This window comes from Cheilinus undulatus, linkage group 9, assembly GCF_018320785.1.
Source record: "Cheilinus undulatus linkage group 9, ASM1832078v1, whole genome shotgun sequence".
NCBI lineage: Eukaryota > Metazoa > Chordata > Actinopteri > Labriformes > Labridae > Cheilinus > Cheilinus undulatus.
In genome coordinates this window covers 2,278,123-2,305,047 of record NC_054873.1, presented here as the reverse complement: position 1 = coordinate 2,305,047, position 26,925 = coordinate 2,278,123, and the positions used below count along the sequence as shown (strand labels likewise).

The 26,925-nt window shown below is 43.4% G+C and overlaps 1 protein-coding gene across 1 annotated transcript in view; it reads right to left on the bottom strand.

Annotated features, from left to right (window-relative positions):
* LOC121515359 (neuronal acetylcholine receptor subunit alpha-7) overlaps positions 1–26,925 on the bottom strand; it is a 74,732-nt gene that overhangs the window by 8,946 nt on the left and 38,861 nt on the right. Inside the window, exons 6-11 of the mRNA XM_041796073.1 lie at positions 16,813–16,922; positions 13,148–13,227; positions 10,489–10,656; positions 5,418–5,612; positions 261–347; positions 77–186 (exon numbers count right to left, since the gene is read on the bottom strand). Coding sequence (XP_041652007.1) covers positions 77–186; positions 261–347; positions 5,418–5,612; positions 10,489–10,656; positions 13,148–13,227; positions 16,813–16,922 — 750 coding nt within the window. The remainder of the gene's footprint in view (positions 1–76; positions 187–260; positions 348–5,417; positions 5,613–10,488; positions 10,657–13,147; positions 13,228–16,812; positions 16,923–26,925) is intronic.

Here is a 26,925-nt window from a genome sequence, read left to right as displayed (position 1 = left end):
CGTTAAGAGCTCGTTAAAGACCTGAACCTGGTTAAGAAGAGTCCAAAAGAGGAGGAATAAAGACTTCAGGACTGACCCACTGAGGCATGTGTCCTCCATCGGGGTCGTGGTGATGATACTGCAGAACCAGAACTGTGGCGATGACAGACAGACCCACGATCACCATGGTGGTAGCAAAGTACTGGGCTGGAACACAGAGGTCAAAGGTTAACACGGTGAAGGAGGAGACAGAAATGAAGCTCTTTGAGTGAGGGGCTCACCTATGAGGGGAACGGAGTCAGAGGTCGCCGGCATGATCTCAGCTACGAGGAGCATGAAGACGGTCAGAGAGAGCAGCACGGTGATACCTGCAGAGAGAAAGGGGGAGGAGCCAAAGCACCAGGCTGTTTACTGAGTTTCAATCAGGATCAAGGCTTCTGGATGATCCTGAAAACAAGATCATGGAGATTAAACTGTAACTGCTGCAACCCTGTGGGAAAAAGAGATGATATATCAGGTCACTGAAATATTCTATCAGATGGTTTATTTATCCCTGAGTAACGTCTCACAGGATCTTCTGTTAGTTTACACCAGTGTTACTCAACCCTGCTCAACCAAAGAGCCAAACTGTTGAAAAATACCAGCCACAACCTTAGTGGTGAAAAATGGTAAAAAAAAAAAAAAAAAGGCTTGAGGAAGCAAAATAAGATAAAGGTGGCAAAAATGGTTCAAAAGGAATGAGAGAAAAATGACTAAAATGGGCAAAAAGCAGTAAAAAGTGGCAAAATAAGGCAAAGAAATAGGAAACAAGTGGTATTTAATGGCAAAAGGTAGCTTAAATGGGAGAAAAGTGGTGAAAAGAGGCGAAAAGAGGCAAAAATTGGATAGAAGTGGCTGAAAGAAGTTGCAAGACTGGACAAAAAAAGAAGAGAAAAGTGGCATTTAATGGCAAAAGGTAGCTTAAATAGTAGAAAGTGGGGGGAAAGGTGAAAAGGGGCAAAAATGGTCCAAAAGTGGCAAAACAGGCAAAAAAAATGAGAGAAAAGTGACTAAAATCGGCAAAAAGCAGTCAAGAGTACCAAAATAGGGCAAAGGAGTAGGACACAAGTGGTTTTTAATTGCAAAGGTTAGCTTAAATGGGCGAAAAGTGGGGAAAAATGGTGAAAAGGGGCAAAAATGGGAAAAAGTGTCCAAAAAGTGTCAAAAATGGGCAAAAAAAGCAGGCAAAAAGTGTTTTTTAATGGCAAAGGTAGCTTAATTGGGTGAAAAGTAGCAAAAATGGTAAAAAGGGGTAAAATGGTATTAATGGGACGATTAGGTTTGACAATTAATGATTATTGTGATTAACCTCTGAGGTCAAAGTTTCACCATTTTTAAGGTTTTCTGGGGGAATAAAATTTCAAATTAAGACATAAAAGAGCCAAATGGTGTGACGCCATATTTATTAATATCTACTCTTAATGCAGACTAATATTCTAAGATTCTATAATCACGGACTTTCAGACCGTCTGAGAGCGAGGGAATAAAGAGGTCAGAGGTCAGATTTATGCGCCACGTCTCTGCCTCATAAAGCTTCCTAATCAATTAACTGGATCAATAAAAACAACAACAGATCTATGAACCTCGCTCTCTCTCTGTCTGTCTGGTAGAGGACGGCTAAATGAGAATGTCTTCTGTCTTTACAGCCGTCGTTAACCCTGTCATTGGCTGTCATTATTAACCCTGTCATTGGTTGTGTGGCGTTGTCGTCATTAACCCTGTCATTGGTTGTGTGGCGTTGTCGTCTTTAACCCTGTCATTGGTTGTGTGGCGTTGTCGTCATTAACCCTGTCATTGGTTGTGTGGCGTTGTCGTCTTTAACCCTGTCATTGGTTGTGTGGCGTTGTCGTCATTAACCCTGTCATTGGTTGTGTGGCGTTGTCGTCTTTAACCCTGTCATTGGTTGTGTGGCGTTGTCGTCTTTAACCCTGTCATTGGTTGTGTGGCGTTGTCGTCATTAACCCTGTCATTGGTTGTGTTCACTTGTACCTTTTTGATGCTGTGAGTTTTAATCATTCAATATCCTTTATTTGATGCAGATACCTCAGGAGAAAACAACGAGGCAGAAATCCTGAGGGTTTGTGACAGACGCCACGTCCACTCCTGATCCGTATCAGCAGACCAGAGTCTGACTGACACCTGCACAGGTGAGGGCCGACGTCCTGGCTGACTTTCAGCTTCCTCTGAGGGAGTAAATTGAATTTCCTAGTGTAGTAGATGCTGTATCTGATGTGAGCAGCTGGAAGCCTCCAGGCAGATTTAACTTCCTGTTTCTGGATGTTTTGTGGTTGAAGAGAATCGACTCAGAGCCGTCAATCATCAGAGAGCTCAGAGAGGAGACAGATGAGCTGTAGGATAGAAACAACCTGACTTCATAAAAACACAGCTTCTCTCGCCTTTAGTGATGTCGTTAATGAGCAGACAGTTTGGTTTTCTTTCTAGAAGCAGTGAAAACAGGATTATACCTGAGGAGCACCTTCTTCTACATCTGCCTCTTTTCCAGCATCTTACTCCTCTCTTTCTCCCCCCTCTCTCTCTTCATCACATCTTATCTGTTTCTGCATTTTGTTCTTCTCTTTCTTCTTGTTTTGCATCTGCCTCTCCTCTCTTTCTCTCCCTCTGGCTTTCCCCCCTCTCATTCTGCCTCTCATTCTTCTTTTTGTCTTTTTTTCTGCATCTCTATTTGCTCTTGTGCCACTCTCTTTCTGCATCTTCTTCTCTTCTTTGCATGTCCCTCTGCTCTTTTTCTGCATTCCTCTTGTTTTTCTTTTGTCCTCTCTGCATCTCCCTCTTCTTTTTGTTGCCTTTCTTTCGGCATCCTCCTCATCTCTTTTCCCCATCTTCCTGCATCATCACTCATTTCTGTTTCTGCATCACCCTCCTGTCTTTTTCCATCTCTTTCTACATCTCCCTCCCCTCTCTTTCTGCCCTCTCTTTCTGCATCTCCTTAATTTCTTTTGCCTTTCTTTTTCTGCATTATGTTCTCTTTTTCCTTTTGTTGCCTCTCCCTCTCCTCTCTTCATCTCTCTTTGCTCTCTTTCTGCATCTCCCATTGATCTTGTCCCCTCTAATTATGCATCTCATTCTTCCTTTTCATCCTGTCTTTTTTTGGATCTTCCTTGTTCCTGTTTTCCTCTGTTTCTGCATCTCCCTTTTCTCTTTTCCCCCTCTCTTTCTCCATTCTGTTCTTCTGTTCGTCTTCTTTTTTTTTTTTTTGCATCTCTCTCTTCTCTCTTTCTGCATCTCCCTTCTCTCTTCTGACCTCTCTATTTTTGCATCTCATTCTTCCCTTATTCTTCCTCTCTTCCTGTCAGGGTGAGGGGAGTTAGGACACAGTTGCGGATAGGGTTGTTTAAGCCAGTGGTTCTCAACCTTTTCAGCTCGCGATCCCCAAAACAAAAGTGCCAGAGACCGGGGACCCCCACTGTACCTGAAGGTGGCTGAACACAGCCATGCACATTAAAAAAAAAGAATAAAAGTACTTAAAAAATAGCTAAAATTGGTTAATAATGGCAAAAAATTAAGGGTAAAGGTGGTGAATTAGATTTTAAAAATTTTAATTGCAGAAATGAGTCAGAAATGCCAAGAATTTGATGGAAGTGGCAAAAATGGCAAAAATGGGCATATCACGTGGTAAAAGGAGATTTAAAAGTGGTCCGAATGGCATTAAAGTGGCAAAAATAGGCAGACATTTGGCGAAATGGGATGAAAATTGATATAAACAGCACTGATACTCAGTGATCTTCCAGTGCCTGGTAAACTAAAGGCCGGCTCAGACTACATGATTTTTTTGGTCGTTCACGATGGCACCATGTCAGACTACGCAAGCAAAATGTTGTCCCATCTTGGCCGATAGCCTGGCAACACTGCAAGAGTGATCCCGACCGCTCACCGTATGCTGATGTCACCCCGTCTCCACGACTGAGTGCGAGTTCACAGGTTGTCGGTGGGCGGGCCAAAGAGTGTCAATCACTCTGCAACAGAAGCGCTCTGTGTGATTGTGGCGGCCTTTTGCTCATAAAAAAGAAAATAAGAAACAATAATGGATTGGATTATGGATAGTAAGTATGGATGTATCAAGAGGAGGACAATATGGAGCGGCTCTCCTTCAGATAGGACTTAAGGTCTGCATGTGATAACGTAAATTAAATAAAATTTACACATTAGTTTTAGGGAATAAAAGGGATAAAAGTGGTAAATCTTGTAAATGATGATGCAAAGTTAAGGAGGGAATGTTCTCCTGTTGTTAGACGTCAGGATTCACGTTGTTAATGTCAGGTCAGGGTGTCAAATTTGGGGCCAATAGAGGTCAGCAAAACCATGATCCATTATAAAGTTAAGCTGTGATAACCATACTCTAGATTTAACCTGATAAAATAACCACTCCTATGGAAGAAACAAATGTCTTTTTTAATCATTTGTGTAGTAAATGGCCTTCTTAAAAATGTAAATTTGTTGAAAAAAAAAAAGAATTTAAATAGGTTTAAAGTTGCTAAAAAAAAGGGTTGATAATGGCAAAAAAGGGTTAAAAAAAAGTGGTGAAATTGGATTTTAAACGTAGCAGAAATAGGTTAGAAGTGGGAACGTTTACATAAAAATGGCCATGAGAAAAATGGGTTAAAGTGGAAAAAATGGGCATAAACAGTGATAAAAGAGAGTTAAAAAGTGGCAGAATGGCTTTAAATTGACAAAAATGTGTGGAAATTTGGTGCAATGGGATGAAAATTGATTGAAACTGGCAAAAAAGTGTTAGCTGAGGAAGAGAAAATGGGCAGATGTTGGTTAAATTAGCAAAAATGGGCATATCAAATACTGAAATGTGGGAAAAATGGAAAAAAATGGGTGTAAAAAGTGGCAAAAAAGGGGTTAATAGTGGCAATGATGGGTCAACAGAGGAAACATTAGGCTTTAGTGGCAAGAATTGGTTTAGAAGTGGCAAAAACCTAAAAATGGTTTTAAATGGACAAAAATAGGCATTAAATGGTAAAAATGTATTTAATTTGAAGGGGAAATTGGTGAAAAATTGGTTAAAATTGGTGTAAAGTGGCAACAGTGTAAATTAAAAAATATCCTTAGTTTTTTAGGGAATCAGGGGACCCCCTCTCAATGTCTCGTGATCCCCAAGGGGGTCCTGACCCCAAGGTTGAGAACCACTGATCTCTAAAACAGATGAAGATTAACTGACTGTGTCTCTCTAATGTTCATTCATGTAAAATGGTAAAGTTGCTCAGTCTGAACGCTGTTTGAATAAAGACTACTACTGTCCTCCTGTGAGTACGGAATCAGAGAAGTTTCGTTTCAGAGGTCCACAAACGTCTCCACCTCTCTGAGGATGTTAAACTGCCTGAGCTGGGAGCCCTGATGAGACAGGATGAAGTTTCGGAGCGCCGAGGTCTTACCCAGCGAGATCTTCTCCCCAGAGTCGGCGGGCAGCAGGAAGACGAGGAGGGCGAGGGTGGAGATGAGGACGCAGGGGATGAGGAGGTTCAGGCCGTAGTAGAGCGTCCTCCTCCTCATCACCACGGTGAAGGTCACATCAGGGTACGGCTCCTTACAGCAGTCGTAGAAACGCTCGTTTCTGCGGCCAGGAACCTCTGCAACACACACACGGGAGGAAAAGGGGTTCCTGTCAGTGCAATCTCATTTCCAAAAAAACTGGGACGCTGTGTGACATGTAAATAAAAATGGAAGTCAGTGATTGTCACATCTCATAAACACAAATTTGATTCACAACAGAGCAGAAAAAACAGATCAGGTGTTAAACTGAGACATTTTACCATTTCATGATGGCAGCGACACGTCTCAAAAAAGTTGGGACGGGGAAACAAAAGGCTGGAAAAGTGATACTACTGAAAAAAAGCTTGAGGATAATTTTGACACTAATTAGGTTAATTATCACCAGGTCAGTAAAGTGACTGGGTATAAAAAGAGCATTTATGAGAGGCAGAGTCTCTCTGAAGTAAAGATGGGCAGAGGTTCATGGGCTTTAGACCGACTAAGGTGGAAATATCTAGACTGGTGCGACCCCTTAGTCTAACCCTAATCTAAGCAGAGACCTCGTCATAAGCTAAGTCTGGACTAGTCTGTGTTTAAACTCTGCAGATGTGCACATGGATTTCCTGCCTCATCTGTTCAGCTGTTGTTTGCAGGGACGTAGCTGGGGATTTTAGGCCTCCATAAAGAACACAGGGCCCCCGTTAACTGGTGAGACAAGCAACATATGTTGAGTCTTTTTTTACAAATATCTCTGCATTTTAATGTGTTTTTGAAACATAATTTCCCCATTTGTGAGCAACATCTTTACTATGGTTAAATCAAATTTACTTGCAATATTTCGGAGCGCTGGGTTATACCATTTGGACATTTTTAAGGGAGGAGCAGTGTTGTATTTCACTCTATTTTATGCAGGTTTTAGTCTGTTGACTGGTTCATTTAGTCCAGTGTTACTCAACCAAAGAGCCAAAGTGTTGAAAAATGCATTTGCAGGAGCCACAATCTGAGTGGGGAAAAGTGGCGATTAAGATAGGATAAAGGTAGAAAAATGGTCAAATAGCAGCAAAAACTGGGAGAAAAAGTGGCAAAAACGGGCTGAAAGTGGCATAAATGGGTGGGAAGTGACTAAAAAAATGAGTTAACGGTGGCAAAAATGGTCCCAAAGTGACAAAAACGTGTCAAAAAAGTGTGAAAAGTAACTAAAATGGGAAAAAATCAGAAAAGAGGTGGGAAAAATGGGCAAAAAAATGCATTTAAATGCAAAGGGTAACTTAGATAGGCAAGAAGTGGCAAAAAGGGGCAAAAACAGCAAAAAGCAAGATTAAAAAAAGGGGCAAAATGGGCGAGCAATGACAAAAGAAGTGGCCAAAATGGGCTAAAAGCGGCAAACACCGGAAGAGAAATGGCAAAAAAAGGCAGAAAGTGGCAAAAAATGGGTGGGAAGTGACTAAAAAATGAGTTAACGGTGGCAAAAATGGTCCCAAAGTGACAAAAACATATTAAAAAAATGAATGAAAAGTGACTAAAATGGGCAAAAAGCATCAAAGAGTGGCAAAATGGGAAAAAAGTGGCATTTAACTGCACAAGGCAGCCTTGCAGGCTTCCCAAGCGCCCCTCCCCACTCAGGGCCCGGGTAGTCCGGACCCTTTAACCCCCCCGTGCTACACCCATGGTTGTCTGAAAAAGGTCCTGCTGTGTTGGTGTTTAAATCCATGTTTCCATCACACAAGGTTGTTTCAATAGTTCTGTTTGTTCAAACTAACTTGGTTTGTGAACATTTCTGACCTTCTGAGCAGCTGTTCCAGCTCCGTCCCTGCTGCCATCCTCTCTGCTTGGCTAAGCTAACATAAGACTCGGGGATTTCCTCTGGTTAAACTCTAAAATGAAAGCTGGCTGATCTTTCATTCTCCCAAATATCCTCAGTCTAGCCGCCACCTGTCTGCAGGCCACGGCTGATATTTGTGGAAGTGAAATGTGCTGCATTCAGCTCCAAAGAGAGCCGAATAAAGAGCCTGCTCCGTCACCCTGGAGCCCTGCTTTGGACACTACTGACGAGCGGGGACTCGTCCTTTTCTCGGAGCTCTTCGGCTCGAAGCGATGAAAGAGAAAATGAAACGGGAAGAGGAGATAGCGAAAAAAGAAAGTGAGAGTCCTCCAGAGACGCTGCTCAGCCAATGGGCCGTTCACAGAGAACTTAATTGAAAATCTCAGCAGCATGTTTCCCATTTAGACCCCCCCTCCTCTGCAGCAGCTACAGCACAGATTAAAACCAGCGTAGTGAGGAGGGCAGCAATGTAAAGACAAATGAAAGGCAACCAGGCAGGCTGCACACTTCTGCAGAAGGTTACAAAGGAAGCAGGGAGGTTTTTATGGGCCTCTTATTCGGCTAATCCATCAGTGAAATAAGCACAGTGGGAGTCAGAGAGGGGACTCAATTTAGGGAATAAATCATTAAATACCAGTGCAGGGCAAACGCTACATTAGCTGGTTTGTTTTATTAATCAGGCTCCAGCTCTGTGAATTAGTCATGCCATAAAAACTGGATGAAGACTTGTAAAGTTCCAAACAAGCTCCACTTATTCCACACGGGTCCAGACCAGACTACAGGATTCTTTCTGCAAGACTATGGAGTAGAACTCTCTCAGTCTTAGTCCATAGACTGGCAGCAGCACAACCAGACCAATCATCACGCCATGCTTCCTGCTTTTCTGGACTGTACGCAAGTTCAAAGGTCATCCAGAGCTGTTCTCCTTCCTCATGTCTTATTTTGTCACACTGAGACCTGAACTTTTCCTTGGAATGCATTCCCAGTTTCTCCCACATATTTTGGAAATTTGGACCTGATGAGTTTAAAAACGTAACCTCGCCTATGACAGGAAGTCATTTGGACCAAAAATGACGTCCACTATCAACACAGTTTCCAGAAAATTCAAAGAAACTACCAAAAAATTTAATGTGAAAATTCATTAACATATTTTTAAAGTTTCCCATAAAAACACCTAAACTATTTTGTCCCTTAATCTTTCTTTTTCTGAGTTCTGGGTGATTTTTCTTCTTGTTAAATGAAATCTTTACTCACATGGACATATCTAAAAACTAGAACAGAGGAAAGAAGGAGCCAGCTTTAATCTAGCAACAATAACACGGCTCTAAAACTGACACTGGTGGTGCTGACAGAGCAAAAAAATGTCTGCTGTGGCCCCAAAATCCTCAGAAGTCACTCCTCCACCCTGCATCCCTCCATCCCTTCCACCCCCAGTGTCCCGACTCCATCAGAGGGCGTCCTCTCTTGCTGTTGACCTTGCTGTCCCTTGGAATTCATGACATCACAACAGAGTCTACCAGCTAAAGAGACCGCTGTCTTACTTCTCTCAGCCTGTAGGATAGATAAGTGTTCAATCATCAGCCTGTCCTGAAGATTTAGATATGTTTGATGATGATGAAGCTGCAGAGAGAGAGATGCTTGTAGATCTCATCAGTAATCCTGGAGAGCCTGCTGATGCATGAACAGTAAACATGTAGTCGCCGTGTGCGTGATCAGACAGCCTCATGACTCTGTTAACAAACATAAAACTGTGAGCTCTCTGCCTCACAGCGTGCCGTGGTAAACACGCCACAGTAAAACACATAAGCGCTGAGATTTAACGATAGAAATGTCAATCCCTGGTCACGCTGGGATGGCTGAGCTGCCGTTCGTCAGCAGTGGAGGGTATCAACATGGCCTGCGGCGCTCCCATCAGCCCGCGGGGCCGCCAGCAGCTGCAGGACGGTTTAATTAGGAGCAGATCCATTCTGGACGGATCCTTCCTGAGCAGACGGATGGACCTGGGAGCAGATACCAGCCTCTGATGGGGGAGCCTGCAGGCCACCGTACTCAGGTTTAACTCTTAAACCTGAAATGTCAGCTCCAGGAAAACAGCTGGTCAGTCTAGCCTGAATCCAGCAGCCATCTTATTCTTTTTAAAGGTTATTCTGCAGCTTTTTTCCTTTATTGTAGATGGGACAGGGGGCATCTTCATTTCATTTTTTAAACAACTTCAGCTGTGCTCAAAACTACCAAACATTCAATCATTTTGAGGATTTTAACCCTTTAAATGTCAGTCTGATTACAGGATGGTCATATTTTTTTCCAATGACTCCCATTCAAACCACATTTTTTGATCTTTAAGTAATCAAACTGGCATTTAAAGGGTTAAAATCTTCAAAATGATTGAATGTTTGGTAGTTTTGAGCACAGATGAAGTTGTTTAAGAGATTTATGCAAAAAAGCAGAATAAATATGAATCTGTTAAGTTTTTATAGCAGTTCTTGGAGGTGGACATTTCTGTCCCTAATGGCTGTAAAGGGGAGGGTTAAGTGCAGCTGTGTTGAGAGAAAGAGCTGTGATTGGCTGTGGGATGACTACCGTGTCCTGCATGAACTAACGCTAGGCTTTGTTTGTGCAGCTTTGGTCCTTAAATGGTTAATCCATCCCAATCACATGGAAGATGTCTCTCTATTCACATGAAGACAGAAACGTTTATGAGGAGAAAGATGAAACTCTGATGACTTTCTCTGAAAACACTCGGCGCTGAGTGTTCAATCCTCGCTCTCAGAGAGTCACTAAAATTGGAGCTTTTCACCCCACAGTTTGAAAAGGTGTCAGGGAAGGCAGTTTTTCACAGCAGTTTGATCGTCTGACATCAGCGCTGATGGAGTGCAGAGACGCCTTAATGCTGCCGAGGCTGAATGGGAGCAAACCTCAGCACACAGGGTTAGAAATATCAGAGAGGAGGCTGGATTTACTCTGCTCTCTTTGGTTTCTTCATATTTGCCCGTCTCTAAGAGTGCAGTCTGTCCTGTGATTGGGCCTTTTTAAATCAAAGCATTGCCAGGATGATTAAACAGGAAGTTCATTCAGAGACCTGTAAGACCAGGAGGAAACCTGGACTCAGAAGAGCCTCATGTCTAGAATCAAACACGTTTCTGCCCTCTTACCCACGAGGTCCCATTCTCCGTTGGCGATGTAGCCGGTGATGTCCGCCTCGATCATCTGCAGGTCCAGAGACCAGCCGCCGTACGTCCACGAGCCGAACTTCAGGTCGCAGCGCTGCACGTCAAACGGAAACCAGCGGACGTCGATGTAGCACGTGCTTTTAAATATTCCTGCAAAGAAATGAAGAAAATAGAGGAAATTAACAGGAAAATAGGACAGGAGACGGGAATCACTGTGGAGGAAATCAAGCAAACACAGACGACAACACGAAGCTAAAAATCTCCTCCAATCAAACATCCAATCAAAACTCACACAAAAAAAACAAAAACCCAGAAGAAGAATAAGAGGAGGATAAAAAAAACATGGAGACAAAGTGGAGAGGGACAAACGGCAAAGATGAAGCTCTAGACCAGTGATCCTCAGTGTGGCTCTGGAGCCTCATGTGGCTCTTTGGTCTAAATTTGAAATATTATTCCTCAGAAAACCTTAAAAAGGGAACTTTGACCTCAGAAACATGCACTGCAGTTTGTTTCCCACATCTCTAGATAAGGCTTTAGCTGTCCAACTTTAAATGTCAACCTTTATTTTTGTCTGTTTTTTTTCATTGCCCTTATTTGCAATTTTTGCCTTTTTTTTTGCCTTTGTTGCAGCTTTAATCATTACATTAATCCTGCTTGTCACCAATTGCATTTTTTCCCTTTTGTGCCACTTTTTGCCCACTTAAGGTGCCTCTTGCATTTTTTCCCCACCATTTTGCTGCTTTTTGCCAATTTAAGTCACTTTTCACTCTTTTTTTTGTTATGTTTTTGCCGGGTTTTTTTTTTTTTTTTTTTTTACTATTATTGCCACCTGTAAGTCATTTTTTGCATGTCTCCCACCATTTTGCCACTTTTCTCCACATTTTTTGTCACCTTTCAGCCAGTTTTTGCCATTGTCTGCCTACTTTACCCCGTCCACCCATTTTTGGCCACTTTTTTGCAGCTTTTTCACATATTTTTCCAGCTTTAACTTAATTTTATTGCCACTTTCGCCCACTTTTCACCACTTCGATTGTGGCTCTTGCAAAGGTATTTTTCAACAGTTCGGCTCTTTGGTTGAGCAGTTTTCAGTAACTCTGCTCTAGAAGTTTAAAGAATCAAAGCAGAGTAAAGACTGGAGCAGCAGAAACATCCAGACTCTGAGGAAGAGGAAAGAATCATCCAGAAGATGACAAACTGCTGACAGAGAAGTTTGGAGTAGTCAGAGTATCATCAGTGAGGAGTTTTTATTGTTTCAGAGCTAAATAAGAAAGCATCTTCTTCCTCCCTCTCCCTCTCCCTCTTCAACCCTCGCTCCTGGATCCTGGAGGATCCTGTTTTTTAAAATCGACTCTGCAGAGATCAGCCGGGGAATCCGCCGTGATCAGCGGGTACCTGCTGTCTCCAGAAAAAGATGAAAGTTTAATGATCCCGGAGGAGAAATGAGGACGCCGCTGCAGTAAACAGGAAACAGGCGAGGAGATTTTCAGATAAAAATAGAACATTAAGAATAACGCTGAGGAACGTTTCAATATAAACACACAACGCTCTGTTAGAGCCCACATGAGGAGGATGTGGAGCAGAGGCAGAAATAGAAAAAATGAAGGTTTTAACAGGGGAAGAAAATGCTGACAAATTAAACAGCCAGCTTGGATGTTCCTCTAAAATTCAGTTTGAAGGGTCATGTAGTCGCCTACCCCTCTGTTCCCACAATAACTGGGACGTCCAGTGGAACAGGTGTTCTCGCTTTAACCAGCAGCTCATTTCCCCCTGACTGTTTTTGGTTATTTTAACTTGTTTGATTCTATTATTCTAAATCTAAAGAGCCTTGAAGCTTGAGATCGTCCCTGTCACCTCTGCTCCATCCTCCTCTAATCAATACCCTCTGTCAGCCGTAATAAAGCTGTTAGGACTTTTATTACTTATTGATTCCTGATTGGATGATGGCTTTCCCTCATCTTCCTGACATGTAATGCCCCAGCGATCAGCTGATATTCCCTCTGTAGATTTGTCTCCATCTGTGGAGCTGCAGAAATATTATTTCAAGATCATTTCTGCCTTAGACCCCCGTCTGAACCCATGAAAAAGATCTTTTATTTAGATTAAAGATCAGCGTTATCTCTGTCAGCAGCCTGCTGTAAAGTCATGATGGGTCTGGGGTCATTAATCAGGACTATAACTCCTCCTGTTGACCCTTTGACCTCCTGCTGACCTCCATCACCCCCTCAGACCACCATAAACCTGCAGGACTGGCTCTGTCAGGATCTGAGTCCTTCACCAAAACGCTCAGAGGAAGTTTGAGATCTTTACTCAGCTTTGCAAACAGCTTTTTGTCTTCCATAAATAAAATAACCTGGGATGAAAGATTTCCAAGCATATGTTGAGGCTTGTCTGAATCAAAAATGAAACCTCAGATTTTCAGGTATGAACTGAGATAATGCTTTGACTTAAGACGAGGTCAGACCTCATTACTGGGATGATTGAAGGTCGATGATTGGAGCAGAGTCGCCCTTAAAATGAAAGGATTTTACCTGGTGTAGCGTGTCAGACTGAACAGAAATCTAGGCCATATCTAAGCACAACATATCTACATTTGCAGTCTTCTTAGGTCTGTCTTGTAAGGGGCGTGGCCTGTGGATGTTACCTGGCGGCAGGTACTGACAGTATCCAGAGGAGTTGACCAGGATGTTGGTGTGGAACGAAGCGTCGAATCGTTCATCAGCACTGAGAAGGAAACGCCAGAGACAGGAGGTTAGAAAATGCTGTAACTGGTCACATAAATATTTTTAATTTCATACTTAGACTTTCCAAATACAGCGCCTATATAGAAGTTTTTACTGCCTTGGGATTGGAGGATCAGGTGTGAACAGCCCTTTTCAAGTCCAGACACTTAATTCTCTGTCTGGGCTTTGACTCAGCCACTCCAGAACATTCTGTTTAGCTTTCTCTGTCTGCTTCAGGTCATTGTCTTACTGGAAAATAAATCTTCTCTAAGCCGTAGTTCTCTGAAGCTGAATAAGATTGTCCTCCAGGATTCATTTTACCCTCTACCTTAAAAACCTTCCAGGGCCGGCTGCTGAGAAGCATCCCCACAGCATGATGCTGCTGAGAAGCATCCCCACAGCGTGATGCTGCTGAGAAGCATCCCCACAGCGTGATGCTGCTGAGAAGCATCCCCACAGCGTGACGCTGCTGAGAAGCATCCCCACAGCGGGATGCTGCTGAGAAGCATCCCCACAGCGTGACGCTGCTGAGAAGCATCCCCACAGCGGGATGCTGCTGAGAAGCATCCCCACAGCGTGACGCTGCTGAGAAGCATCCTCACAGCGTGACGCTGCTGAGAAGCATCCCCACAGCGTGATGCTGCTGAGAAGCATCCCCACAGCGTGATGCTGAGAAGCATCCCCACAGCGTGATGCTGCTGAGAAGCATCCCCACAGCGTGATGCTGCCACCATTGACTCTACAGTTGGGATGGTGTGTCTGACGGCTAAAAAGTTCCATTTTGGTCTCATCAGACCAAAGGCAGGGTTCTGACTTACTTTTAAGTATCAATACTTTTTCAGACCTGTTTCAAAACCTGAGCTGAGAAAAATTCCTACCACTCTCTTGTGCAGCAAATGGTAAAAAATGAGAGGTGTGTGAGATTTCTCAGCACACCAGATAATGCTAAATTCTCCAAATTAATGCACTGCTATTGTGACCCATTTAGGATCATAAAAACCCCAAATTTATTATTTCTGGCACATTTCTTTTGTCAATATAATGTACAGTGATATAAATCACAGCATGTGCCACAAACATATAAGCAAGAGTTTCAATAAATGTAGCTAGAAATAAAGACTGGATACAGACACGTCTTAGTCGAAGTGGCATCAAAGAATCCAAGACCTCCCACAACTATAAAAAGGCTTTTTATGGCTTCAAATTTCAAAATTCAAATTTAAGACCTTCTAAGACTTTTCAAGGCTCTGCAGGAACCCTGAACGAACTTTCTCCCTCTTGACCATGGAGTCTCCCACAGTCCTTCTGGTGAACTCTAGTCCAGATTGAATCTGAGTTTTCTTCAACAGTGTCTTTCTCTTTGCCACTCTCCCATAAAGCTCTGACTGGTGAAGACCCCGGCCAACAGTTGTTGTCTGCAGAGTCTCTCCATCTCAGCTGCTGAAGCTTGGAGCTCCTTCAGAGTAGTCATAGGTGTCTTGGTGGCCTCTCTCACTAGTCTCCTTCTTGCACGCTCACTCAGTTTGTCAGTGTGCAAAAATATAGATTTCCTAATCTGGATCATTCAGATCGATTTTTCCTTTCAATGACCGGGTCCTGGCTTGAATTTGAACTTAATTTTCAGGTAATACCAGTTCCTCGGCCCTAACCAGAGTCTGTTTTATCAAGAGTCCATGTTTGACTAGATTGTGGGTGATTTCTATTCTTATTTTTCTGTCTTTAATCTCACTTTTTCCCCTTTTCTCTGGGTTTATCCTATGTAGATCTGCTGAGTGATAAAGAGGTAAATCTCTGAAGTGAAACTACAGTAAATTTACAGTAAAAGTTGACCCAGTGCCCAATAATAATTCAAAGTCCGACCCCGATCCCGCTCATTGACCCCCTCTCATTAAAGCCAGCCGGGTCAATACTCCCTCTGACAGCCTGTCCCCCCCTCCACCTCCCACCAGGATCAAACTTTCTCCAGCTCGGTTAATGAGCTGAGACGCTCGTCAGCACCCAGCAGAGAGCCTCCCACAGCGCAGCGAGCATGTGTTAGCACTGAGGTGATCCTGACAGGAGAGACGCTAACTTTAGCGCCGATAACTGGAGGGAATCAGCTGAAGCAGCTTGTTTACTGAATCAGAACTGAAGGGTGGGAATAAACCGTCATCATTCAGCACGTCTCACCAGGAACTAAAACATCCTCAGACCACTGGAGACAAATTGATCCGCTTTTTTTTAATCTGGGAATGTCGCCAACAACAGCGGAGGAGGATGGAGGGTTATTCTGATGCAACTCAACTCTGCCTCAACCAAATTAATTTTCAGGTCACTGTGAGCTGCAGCCGTGAGGTTAGAGGTGCTGAAAGTGCTGCAGCAGCCGCAACCCAGAGGTTTCTGACTGTTACACCGAGAACTACAGCTTTAGTGGAGAAGTGCTTACACAAGAGCCACAGCCTCCTTCCTCCTTAAAACAATCCTGTGGTACGATACTCAGCCCACATCTGAGCATAAGATCACATAGACATGACTTCAGCCTCTGTGTGGTCAGTTCTTGGTTTGTCGTTATTTGCTGTCAGTTGAGTTGTCCACACTTTGTTCCACCTTTTCTAGCTTTTCTTCCACCATAGTTGTGATATTTGCTCATATCTGATCCTAACTACAAACTAACTTGAGTGGTCTGTCTAGTTAGTCTGTTTTGAGGCTATATAATGTGCCATTTGTGACATATAAACATGTCTAAAGCGCCCTCCAAAACACGCCAAACTTAGTGCCCTCTTCAGTGGCGAGAACACGCTGTATGTGCCATTTTTGTCTTTTCGCCCCTGCCCTTGAAAAAGTCTGTGCATCCCACTGTGTACTCAGATCTGTAAGTGTAAGCACTGGGTTTTGTTGCCCTGAGTGTGGGCTCACAGGCAAGGCTGACTTCCTCACAGCATAGGTATCCCACAGAGGGCAGCAGTTTAGACTTAGACATAATACCATCATGGAAGGACAGACATTATCATAGTATCCTTTGATTGCTTATCTTTTCATTGAAAGAGTGAAGAAAAAAAATGACTTATTTCTTCAAAATCATATCACAGCAGTGGCTGTATTTCCATCCTTGCTAGACAAGGTTTGGTTTTTTTACACATTTGCCATATTTGCACGCATTTATGGATCTGTAAACACATTTTCAGATCGATATGTGTATTTGTAGATTTGTGCATGCATTAGTGAATCTATCTATGCATTTACTGATTTGTGTACAGATCTTTTTACACATTTGCAGGTAGTTTTGCAGCAATAACAGCTCCATATGATTTCAAGTTCTGTAAAGCTGATAAAAAGCCCATTTCTGATAGTCTCTTTCATAATAAAAGCTTCTACACGACGTAACTCATGGGGGCTCTAAAGGGGCTGCTCCATATGGGCTCAGCTCATCTTGGTTTTGGTACCAGGCACTTAGTTTTCCATTACATTGTGTACGTTTATAGTACCTCATCATAGACAGGATCTTCAGTGCAGCTGCATGAATGTGAAGACCTCCAACAACAACAGTGGAGGATATCAAGGCAAAGACTTAGCATCCTTTAGTCGGCTAGTCTTCGTGATTTTGTACCTGTTGTACAGCAGGATGTCCGGCCTCCAGATCTGGTTGTCTGGAAATCTGACGTTGGTCACACCGGGATAGTCAGACATGTTCCACTGAAGGTAGAAGTCAGTCCAGTACTGAAGCAGACAAGAGCACAGAAACAGAAAGATAATATGTTTTTAGTCACATAAAACTTTAATGACAATTTACCCATCAGTACATTTTCTTTGTGAGGGTCCAGATTTCAACTCAAATAAACAATAACATGTCCTGTTAAGTTCAGTGTTGGTGGACTCGCCAAAGACCTGGAGGCCATTTGTGTCGGCTTCACATCACATCATCTCTTCAGCTTCCCTCACAGTGTCAGAAATGTGCTGACACGTCAATATCATCAGCTTAAAATGGAGTTTGCACAGTTAATCAAAATACCAACACAAAATGCACAGTTCTTTTGTTTTAAACTTATTCTCCCTCCATGGACCCCAGCACACATTCTTCCAAGAAGAGAAATTAGAGGAACAGGAGGAAGTGGGCTGGGTTTAATTTGTGCAATATAAAGAAAAAAAACTGGGTCGTTATAGTAGTTCAGGTTTTCATGATGGAGGAATTTTTTGAAAACACTTTTTTAAACACTGATATTTGATAGTGTTTTGATATTGAAAATTCAGAAGATTTGAGGTTATATAACATTATTAATGCATATTAGTCACACTCAAAAGCAGGGGTTCTCAACGTTGGGGTCGGGACCCCATTTGGGGTTGCAAGACACTGAGAGGGGGTCTTCAGATGCCTTAAAAACTAAGAACATTTTTCAATCACACTGTTGCCACTTTTCACCATTTTTGCCTAATTGGAACCAATTTTCATCACTTTCTCCCACCAATTTTGCCAATTTCAACATATTTTTGCAACTTTAAACCCATTTTTTGTCAGTTTTAAACCCTTTCCACAACTTTCTTCTGCCTGTTTTTGCCACTTCTAAACCAAATCTTGCAACTCTCTGCCTATTGTTGGCTCTGTTGACACATTATTGACACTATTAACCCCAGGTACCGGGAATCGGTACCGTACCGTTTCAAATGTGAAAGGTACCCATCCCTACTGAGCGTACTCTGGGATTTCCAGCAGACTCTACAACAGTCGTGTGGAAGGTCATCTCACAATCTTCAACGATGCATGGCCATCCTGCATGGTTTATGTGCTCACACTGTATGAGTGAAGTCAGGATGGGCTGTGACAAATACCAGAGGAGTTTAGAGGTTGAAGTCAGACCTTAGTCTCCTTTTCAGGCTTCAAACAGCGACAAACCTACACTCACCACTCAAAGAACAGCAAACACAGCTAACAGCTACATAGCAACAAATATCAGCTGCAGGTCTGCATGTAGGCCTAATTACTGTTCACATCAGAAAGGGATTCCTGCTGCTTTAATGGGGGTTTAAGATGCTGTCTGAAAGTTTACAAAGGACAAAAATGCACCAAAGTTGAGGATTCCACTTGTGTTTCTGCTCTTGCTGAGGGTGCTTTCACACTAGGGGCCCGGTCCCGGATCCGAGTGCACTTGAGCCCAAAGTCTGGTTTGTTTGGGTAGAGTGAATGCAGATGAACCGTGCCCGGGCCCACTTGGGGAGGTGGTCTCGGGCGCGATTCAAGTGGACTCTGGCACGGTTCGAATGAGATGTGAATGCAACCGTGCTCGGATACGGGACAGAGGGTAGTATCAGCTAAATGACGTCGTCATAAAAACTAAACGTCTTTCAACAGTGCGGCAATTTGTTCACATTTTTCCTCAATAAAAAGTGGAAATCATCAGAATCCAGTCAATAAACGGTCTGTTGTGACTCACCTTACAGATGAACACAAGTTGGAGTCAGTGAGAGGAGGAGCAAAGGCTGTCACCAAAAACCGCTGTATCTGTGCAGCGTGAGCCCATTTAATCCTCTGAGCTGTAGTAGATGTGCAGATATGAAGAGCGAAGTTGCTGGCATCTTAAAAAGTGGTTTTAAATCATCCATGGCTGCAGGATGGACTTTTTGCTGGGTCAAAATAAAAGCAGTCTTTGCTCGGGTCATGACCCCAGTGGTTGCCGTGGTAGTTTCTTCTTCTTTCTCCTCCTTTGTGGGGTTGTAAACCAGCTACGTGCATACCGCCACCTGCTGTTTCAGACTGAGTAAATACGCAAGTGCGATGTTGCTAGTGTGAAAGCAAGCCGGGGGGGAAGGGGGAGGGGGAGGAATCACGCTGTGGCGCGGTTCCAAACAACTGGGCCTAATGTGAAAGCGCCCTAAGAGTGTGCCGGCCTACGACCAAAATATTAAACTTATCAGAAATCCATCTGACCAGTCAGGAGCAGCAGGTGATGCGTTGACCTTCCTGTCACCTCTATGCTCATGCAGAGTTGGCACGACATCCAAGTGAGTCCTGTGATTCCAAATTTCTGTCTGAATTGTCTGAAAATCGCAGTATACACCTGGCCTTAATGACATTTATTCTGCTAAAGCTAACTGCAAGTTGAAGTTTTTCAGACTTAAGTCTGAGGGTTGTTAACAATTTGCTTAAATACTTTCTCTGGTATTTCACTAATCAATTGTGTTGAAAAGTACCTGAGCTTTAGAAAAAATACATCCAGAAATACTTTGGAGAGGACAGAGGCAAACTCCTAAATTGCACATAAAACATGGGAAGAATTATGTTCTGCCAATGATGTTTGAAAGTCTGAGGAGTTCAGAGAGTCTGCAGAAATTAAGACAAGTGAACGTCACTCTGAAATGCTGTGAATTTTTAGATCAACCTGCAAACAGACAAAGAGGCAGGGCTGAGGCGGTCATAGCTACAACACACCGGCTAGTCACATCAGCCACTCCCATAGTTACGCATAACTGGTATAACTCAGCTTCATCTGTAACCATGGCGACCGCCACTTCATCAAACAAGAAACTATGCAACTTTTGGTGTCTCTAACTTCAATCAAACAGGCATCAGAGATGTTTAATTTCTGCTGGTATCCACATGCAAAATGCTGATTCTTGTCTTCTTGTCTTTCCTCAGCCGCTCTGTCCCAGCGGTCTGGTTTCCACTGATGTTCTCGTTGCTACACATGTTGTTGTCGTGTGTTTGTTTGTAGCTGAGAGAAAGAGGAGAGCCTGTGCTGCCACGACACATCAGGACCGTGGCGATGTCTAATTAACATTCACAGCTCCAGCGGCCGGCCGGCTCGCTCCTCATCTCGTCTCTCTGAGCTCCTCGCTCTGACTGTGAAGGTCACACACGTCTCTCTCCTCCTTGTTTACTCGCTGTCACAGAGCTGAAATGTTTTCCTGGCAGGAATCTGATGAAAGCAGCCGAGTCGCAGCGGCTGCAGAGCCCCCCTCCCCTCTCCCTCTGCAAAAATCACTAAATAAGACTCTGAAGTTTCTGCTTCTCAGCTACAAAGTTTCTGAATTCCAGGGTCCAAACTTCCAGAGAAAAAGTTAGAAATCTGGTTGATGTTTGTTGGCTGTAGAAATGAGCAATAGACCTGCTTCAATCAGAGCCAGTCAAACGCTTTCCTCTAGAAAATACTGTCTTTTAACAGCTGCAGTAACTTTGATACCAAAGCTGCAGAACAAGGTAGCAGAAACGGACAATTTATGCTGAAACAAATCAGTTTCAACCCAAGCTGCATTTGTGGGAATCAGTCCTTCAATGTCAAACATTAATGGTCAGACACGTCACGTTTAATAGATTTAAATCTGTCTAAAAGAGAAGGAAACAAAAGTGAGCAAAAAGAAAGGCAACAACGAGAAAGAACCACAAAACCAAGCAGAGACCGCTTTAGAGAGGTCTGATAGAGACCAGGATCAAGCCTGCAACCACAAATACCTGCTTATTTCATCAAAATGCAGAAATAAAAGAAATCACCACCATCTGGTCAATTTGGTTCATGCAATCACAATTCAAAAAAAAGCTGGGGCGCTGTGTGAAATGTAAATAAAAGCAGAAGCAACTGAGTGTCAAATCTCATAAACCCATGTTTGATTCACAATAGAACAGAAACATATCAGATGTTGAATCCAAGATAAGTCTCAGTTTAACCTCTGATATGTTTTTTATCTTCTATTGTGAATCGAATATCGGTTTATGAGATTCGGCAATCGTTGACATCCATTTTCATTTACATCTTAAACAGCGCCCCAACTTTTTTGGAAGTGGTGTTGTATTGGTATTGCACCTGATTTCTGACTATGCTGCCAAGTTTCACGTCTGTAGAACGTTCCATCTTGCAGGAATTTGACCTTTTTGGCAGGAGAATGTAAACGAACAAACCTTCAGAGACGCCGTAGAGCCCCGCCCCTCAGGGCCGAATAGCCAGCATCACAGCCTTAAACTGAAACGGTTACTTAACCCTGCTCAACCAAAGAGCCAACTTATTGAAAAATACAGCTGCAAGAGCCACAATCTAAGTGGTGGGAAGTGGCAAAGATGAGTTTAAGTGGAATTAAAAATTAGTTTATGGTGGCAAAAATGGTCAAAAAGCAACAAAAAAGTGTCAAAAATGGGTCTGAGGGGCAAAAGTGGGGAGAAAAGGAAGAAAAAAGGGCAGAAAGTGGCAAAAACGGGTGAGAAGTGACACAAAATGAGTAGCTGATTACTAAAATGGGAAAAAATCCGAATGAAAGTTGAAATATTGGCAAAAAACTCAGCAAAGATTGGTGAAATAAGAAAAAAAGAATTTACTGGCAAATTGCAGCTTAAATGGGCGAAAAGTGTCAAAAAATGGCAAAAATGGGATAAAAGTGGCAAACTTGGCCAAATGGACTTAAAGCAGTAAAAATGGCAGAAAAAGAGAAAAAGGGCAAAAGGTACAAATAAGGTCAATGGAAATATGCAGACATAAAATAAAGGTTGACACATAAAGCCCGACTGTACCAGTGCTGGAAACAAACTGATTAATGTGACTTGCGATGGATGATTTGTAAGGTCAAAGTTTCCCGTTTTGAAGGTTTTCTGGGGGAATAATATTTCAAATTAAGACATAAAAGAGCCAAAATCACCACAGAAGAGCCACACGCTGAGTATCAGAGTTCGAGCATCCACACAGAGAAGCAGAGCACCGACCAGAGGAGAAATTCAGCCTTTTCATGTATTTTTAATGTGCAGGTAGGGGCGTCTGCTGCTTTTTCTCATGTCTTAAAAGGTTCAAAGGCTCAAAGAGTCAGAGAGGACGAGAGCAAAAGAAAACCTGCAAACTTTAAAGGGAACTGATGCAATGAGAGGAAAAGACAAACGCACAGACAGGCGAGACATGGCAGTGATTCACACAGAGGTCAATCATTGTTAAACAGATGGAGAAGGCTAGATATGAAATATGTAAAAGGAGATGTTATTCCAGGCTGCGTTCAAGTCCGTTTGGACCAGTTCTAACAGGATTATCCTCTCTGACAGAGTTGTTGGTTATTTCTGGAGCGCTGAAAAAGTTTAAATTCCTTCTTCTCAACAAGATTAAAAAGTAAAAAGAGCCAACATTCAGCCCCAAGAGACCAAATAGAGACTGTCGGAGGGACCAGCGGCAGATTTACTACCAATAAGACACGTCAGATAATCCAAAATCTTACAGGATTGGACGAAAATTCTGTGTGTCACATTCATCACAGCCAATCAGAGGAAGAAAACAAAAGACATCGTATGCATGCACCAGCATGACGGGCAGCCTTTATGGTTGTTCAGTATCAGTGAAGCCGCTGAGGCCGGGCAGGAGAAGAGCAGAGCCATCATTACCACCATGAAGATCCTCCAGTCTGGTTCATTTTACATCTGCTAATAAAGAAATGTCCACTTCTGGTCAAACTGATGCTAAAGCTGCAGCCATACTGATCTATTCACCGGCCGCCATTGTTTACAGGCTTGCAGTCACTTCATCTAAACTATGCCGGGGGCTACCACCTCTGATTGGGCCGTTCATTCTTTGACCGATCTTTGAGATTTGCAGGATAAATCTACCTGAAGACCGACGTGAAAGCTGGGCAATCAGCTTCAAATCAGCCGCAAGTAGGTCCAAAACTCATGCATCATTACCCTCCAGAGACTGATTGACAGAATCAGATAAACAGCCTGTCTCTGCTCTATAGAGGATCAGTAATCCTACAGATGATTGAGGAGCAGGTCCACTCAAGAATACTGTCTTTTTGCTTGTTTTTTTTCTATGAAAATCTGCTTAACTGCACTCAAAATGCACGCAAACTGCTCAGCTGAGCAAACTGCACCCTGTGCCATTTACCTCTGTGTACATGAGGAGTAGGAGGAGCAAAATGCTCCACTCAGAAGCAAATCAGCCTTTTTATAAACAGCACCTAATCCCAGGTGAGCGCTGGGATACAGGCAGTAAAAGTGGTGCAATTTAAAACCAAATGAAAGCAGGTATTAAGAGCAGCACTTCCTCTCTCGTTTCTCCTCTCCCCCCTCAGTCACTCACTGCTGTGTATCCTTAGATCAACAAGCAAAATAATTAGTAAAAGAAATCATATCTAACACCTTTGAATAAATCAGCTCAAAGACAAAACAAGAAGAGCTTTTACACAGGCTTAGCCTTCCTGGTGAAGGAAGTTCATCTTTATGTGATATAACTTTAAGTCCATTCAGCAGAGTCATTAATCCGTACATTTGCAATGATTCATGGAAAAAAGGGGGGTTAAAATGGGTTTATGGGGAAATATAAAATTAGTTTATGGTGGCAAAAATGGTCCAAAAGCAGCAAAAGAGTGGTAAAAATGGGTGAAAAGGAGTTAAAATGGGTTTGAGGGGAAAAATAGTCCAAGCACAAAAGTATTCCATGATCCCTAACCATGCTGTCTGACAATTCTCCATAGCATCCTCTGCCATCAGTGTGAAAGTGAGGTGAAAGGGTGTGAATGTGTAGGAGTGACCTGCTGTGACTAGAAAAGGCTAACCCGCAATTTCCCCATGCAGCGCCTGCACTGTGATCCCCAGGTGGATCTGAGCACCTTTCCCTCTCTAGTCAAACAGAGCAGGTCCACTGCCCACGCTCCACTCTGCCACAGAGGAGTCCCTGAAGCGCCACTCTGCTGCACTACGTTGGGGATACGCTACAGGACGATTTTCAGCGCCAGCAGCTGCCAAAGCATGTTGGTTCCTACGGATTAGAAAGCTCCAAACAGGAAGTCACAAGCGTAGAGTATCCGGGACTTTCAGAGTACAACACAATACACAGACTCCCGATCATGGATCATCACAATATCAACATTACGTCTCATCCACTGAGAGGTCAGTGGGTTGCAGAGCTACAACGGCGCCATTGATGAGGAAAAGTTAACTTTTGAGTTAGAGGCCAACCTTTAAGCAACCATTACCCTTAAACTTCCTCATGTACTCACCCATGGTGTAAGCATTAGTATCACGGACTCATGCTGGAATGGATAATAAATTACTCCAAAGGTAAAATAATCCTCTGCTGACGTACTATTCCTGCATGAACTCACAGTTCTTCTCTGCCCTCTGAGCAGGGCTGCACGCCGCAGCGCAGCACTCTAGACACATTTCCAGTGGTCGAGGTTGCTCGCCATCGATCAGAGCAAACCTTGGCGCTGCAGATGTTGTATGTGGAAATTGTGGGTAAGCTCAAGTCCACATACCACAGACTCTGATACCGGACACTCCATGGTTTTAACTTCCTGTCTGGAGCTTTCTGATCGACAGGAACTGGCACAAACTGCACGGCGCTGAAAATAGATCTGCAGCGTATCCCATACGAAGCGCAGCGGAGTGGCGCTCCAGGGACGTACCGTTGCTGGTCTAGAGCGTGGGCAGTGGAACTGCTCTGATCGACTAGAGGGTAAAGACCACTGTACTGGAGGTTTGAGCTCGGGGGTACTTGGATCTGGGACCGGCCCTGATGTGAAAGCACCTCTAATAGGTGCCAAAATGACCATGTGTGTAGTACTCCTGTTTGTGCTGCTGTGGTGTTGAAACGATGTGTAATGGTCGACCACACTAACGATTAAAGTCTGGGATCACGACAACCAGAAGAGTAAAGATGACATCTGCTAAATATCAGCATGCAAACATCGTCTCTGCAGGAGTTAATGTTGGGCGAGCTGCTGTCATATTCCTCCTTGTTCCATCCGTCTTTGGCTTTATTTTCTCTTTGAACGTTGTCTGAGTTTAAACCCATACTCTGCCTCTCCTTTGTTCTTCCTCTGCTCTTTTTTAAAAGCCCTATAGGCGAGTCGAAGAGTTCTCAACTGCCAAGAAATTTTCTAAAAGCTGCTCTAACACTCTGACATTCACAAACCCGCTCCGATCCCACTCCTGAAATGTTTTCTCTGGCTCACAGACACCCATCCCCTTTCCAAAAAGACTCAACAGCAGGAGAGGAGAGTAAGGACGAGGAGGAGGAGGGTGAGGAGGTAAAAAACCAAATTAAATTAAGCTAAAAGACTGCTCTGTCCTGGTAGGGAGCTGCAGAGAGAGGAAATGCCGAGTCTCCGGGGAGGAACCAACCTTTCCGTGTGAGAGAAGCAGATTAGGCCGGATTAGTGCATCCCGCTCTGCAAACAGACACTCCACAGGACCTGATGTGAAACCTAATTAAATGTGGACGGCTGCATGAAATGGGCTTAGGAAGCCCTGGTAATGAATTCCTACGCCCGCCGTCAGCTCTGACATTCACACCAGACACAGTCCTGCTCGCCACAAGGCTGAGACCAGAGGATCCTCACGGACCGGGGCGAGGTTAACGTGAACAAAGGAGGCGATAAGAGAAAGGTTTATAGAGCGGGAGGTGTCAGGTGTTTCCTCTGAGCCAGCAGAAGATGAAATATTTGTGAAAGCAGAAAAAGAAGTTGGCTCTCACATCAAGTTTTCCTCCATCACATGGAAACTTATCTGGGTCAAGAAGCAGAGCTGGAGTTGTGTGTTTCCTCCCGAGTCTCTGAAGGAAGGAGGGGAAGACGTGGCTGCGAGCTTTCATTTATTATCAATGTTTACTCGGTTTCTCTCCAGCGCTCAGCGGTCTGAGCGGCACAAATACACTCATCTGTTACTGCTGGAAGTCGCACAGGTTTCAGTTTCTCTAACGGAGCAATAATCCCGATCCAGGAGATCTGAGGGACTCCAACGGGGGCGGTTGTTAGTCCACATCAGGGGTTCTCAACCTTTTCAGCTCGCGACCCCCAAATAAAGGTGCCAGAGACCGGGGACCCCCACTGTACCTGAAGGTGGCAGAACACAGCCATGAACATTAAAACAGAATTAAAATACTTAAAAAATAACTAAAATTGGTTAATAATGGCAAAAATGGTGGTAAAGGGGGTGAAATTAGATTTTAAAGTAGCAGCAATGGGTCAGAAATGCCACATATTAGATTAAAGTGGCAAAAAATTGCAAAAATGGGTTAAATTGGCAAAAATGGGCATATCAAGTGGTAAAAGGAGATTTAAAAGTGGCTCAAATGGTGTTACAGTGGCAAAAATAGCTGGACATTTGGCAAAATGGGATGAAAATGGTATAAACTGGCAAGAAATGGTTAGGGGAGGCTGAAATAGTCAGAAACAGGCAAAAATGTGGCTTAAAAAGTGGTAAAAGGGGTTAATAGGGACAATAATGTGTCAACAGAGCCAACAATAGGCAGAGAGTTGCAAGATTTGGTTTAGAGGTGGCAAAAACAGGCAGAAGAAAGTGGTGGAAAGGGTTTAAAACTGACAAAAATGGGTTTTAAGTTGCGAAAATATGTTAAAATTGGCAAAATTGGTGGGAAAAAGTGATAAAAATTGGTGCCAGTTGGGCAAAATTGGTGAAGAGTGGCAACAGTGTGATTCAAAAATGTTCTTAGTTTTTTTTTTTAGGCATCTGGAGACCCCTTCTCAGTGTCTCGTGACCCCAAATGGGGTCCCGACCCCAACATTGACCCCTGGTCTACAACACTGATAGGAACTATTCAGACTCAGCCACAGTGGAACATGATGTAAGGGTCACGTTTACCTCAGCAGAGAGGGGAAAATGACCTCAAAGGTGGAGTTAAAGGGATACTTCAACATTTTGGCAAATTCGCCCAGTGCCATAATTCCTGTAGTCTTAATAATAAGTTTGTTACCTTTAGTTGTAGGTGCAAGCTATTTTTAGATCGGTGGGGCTGAGATACAGAGC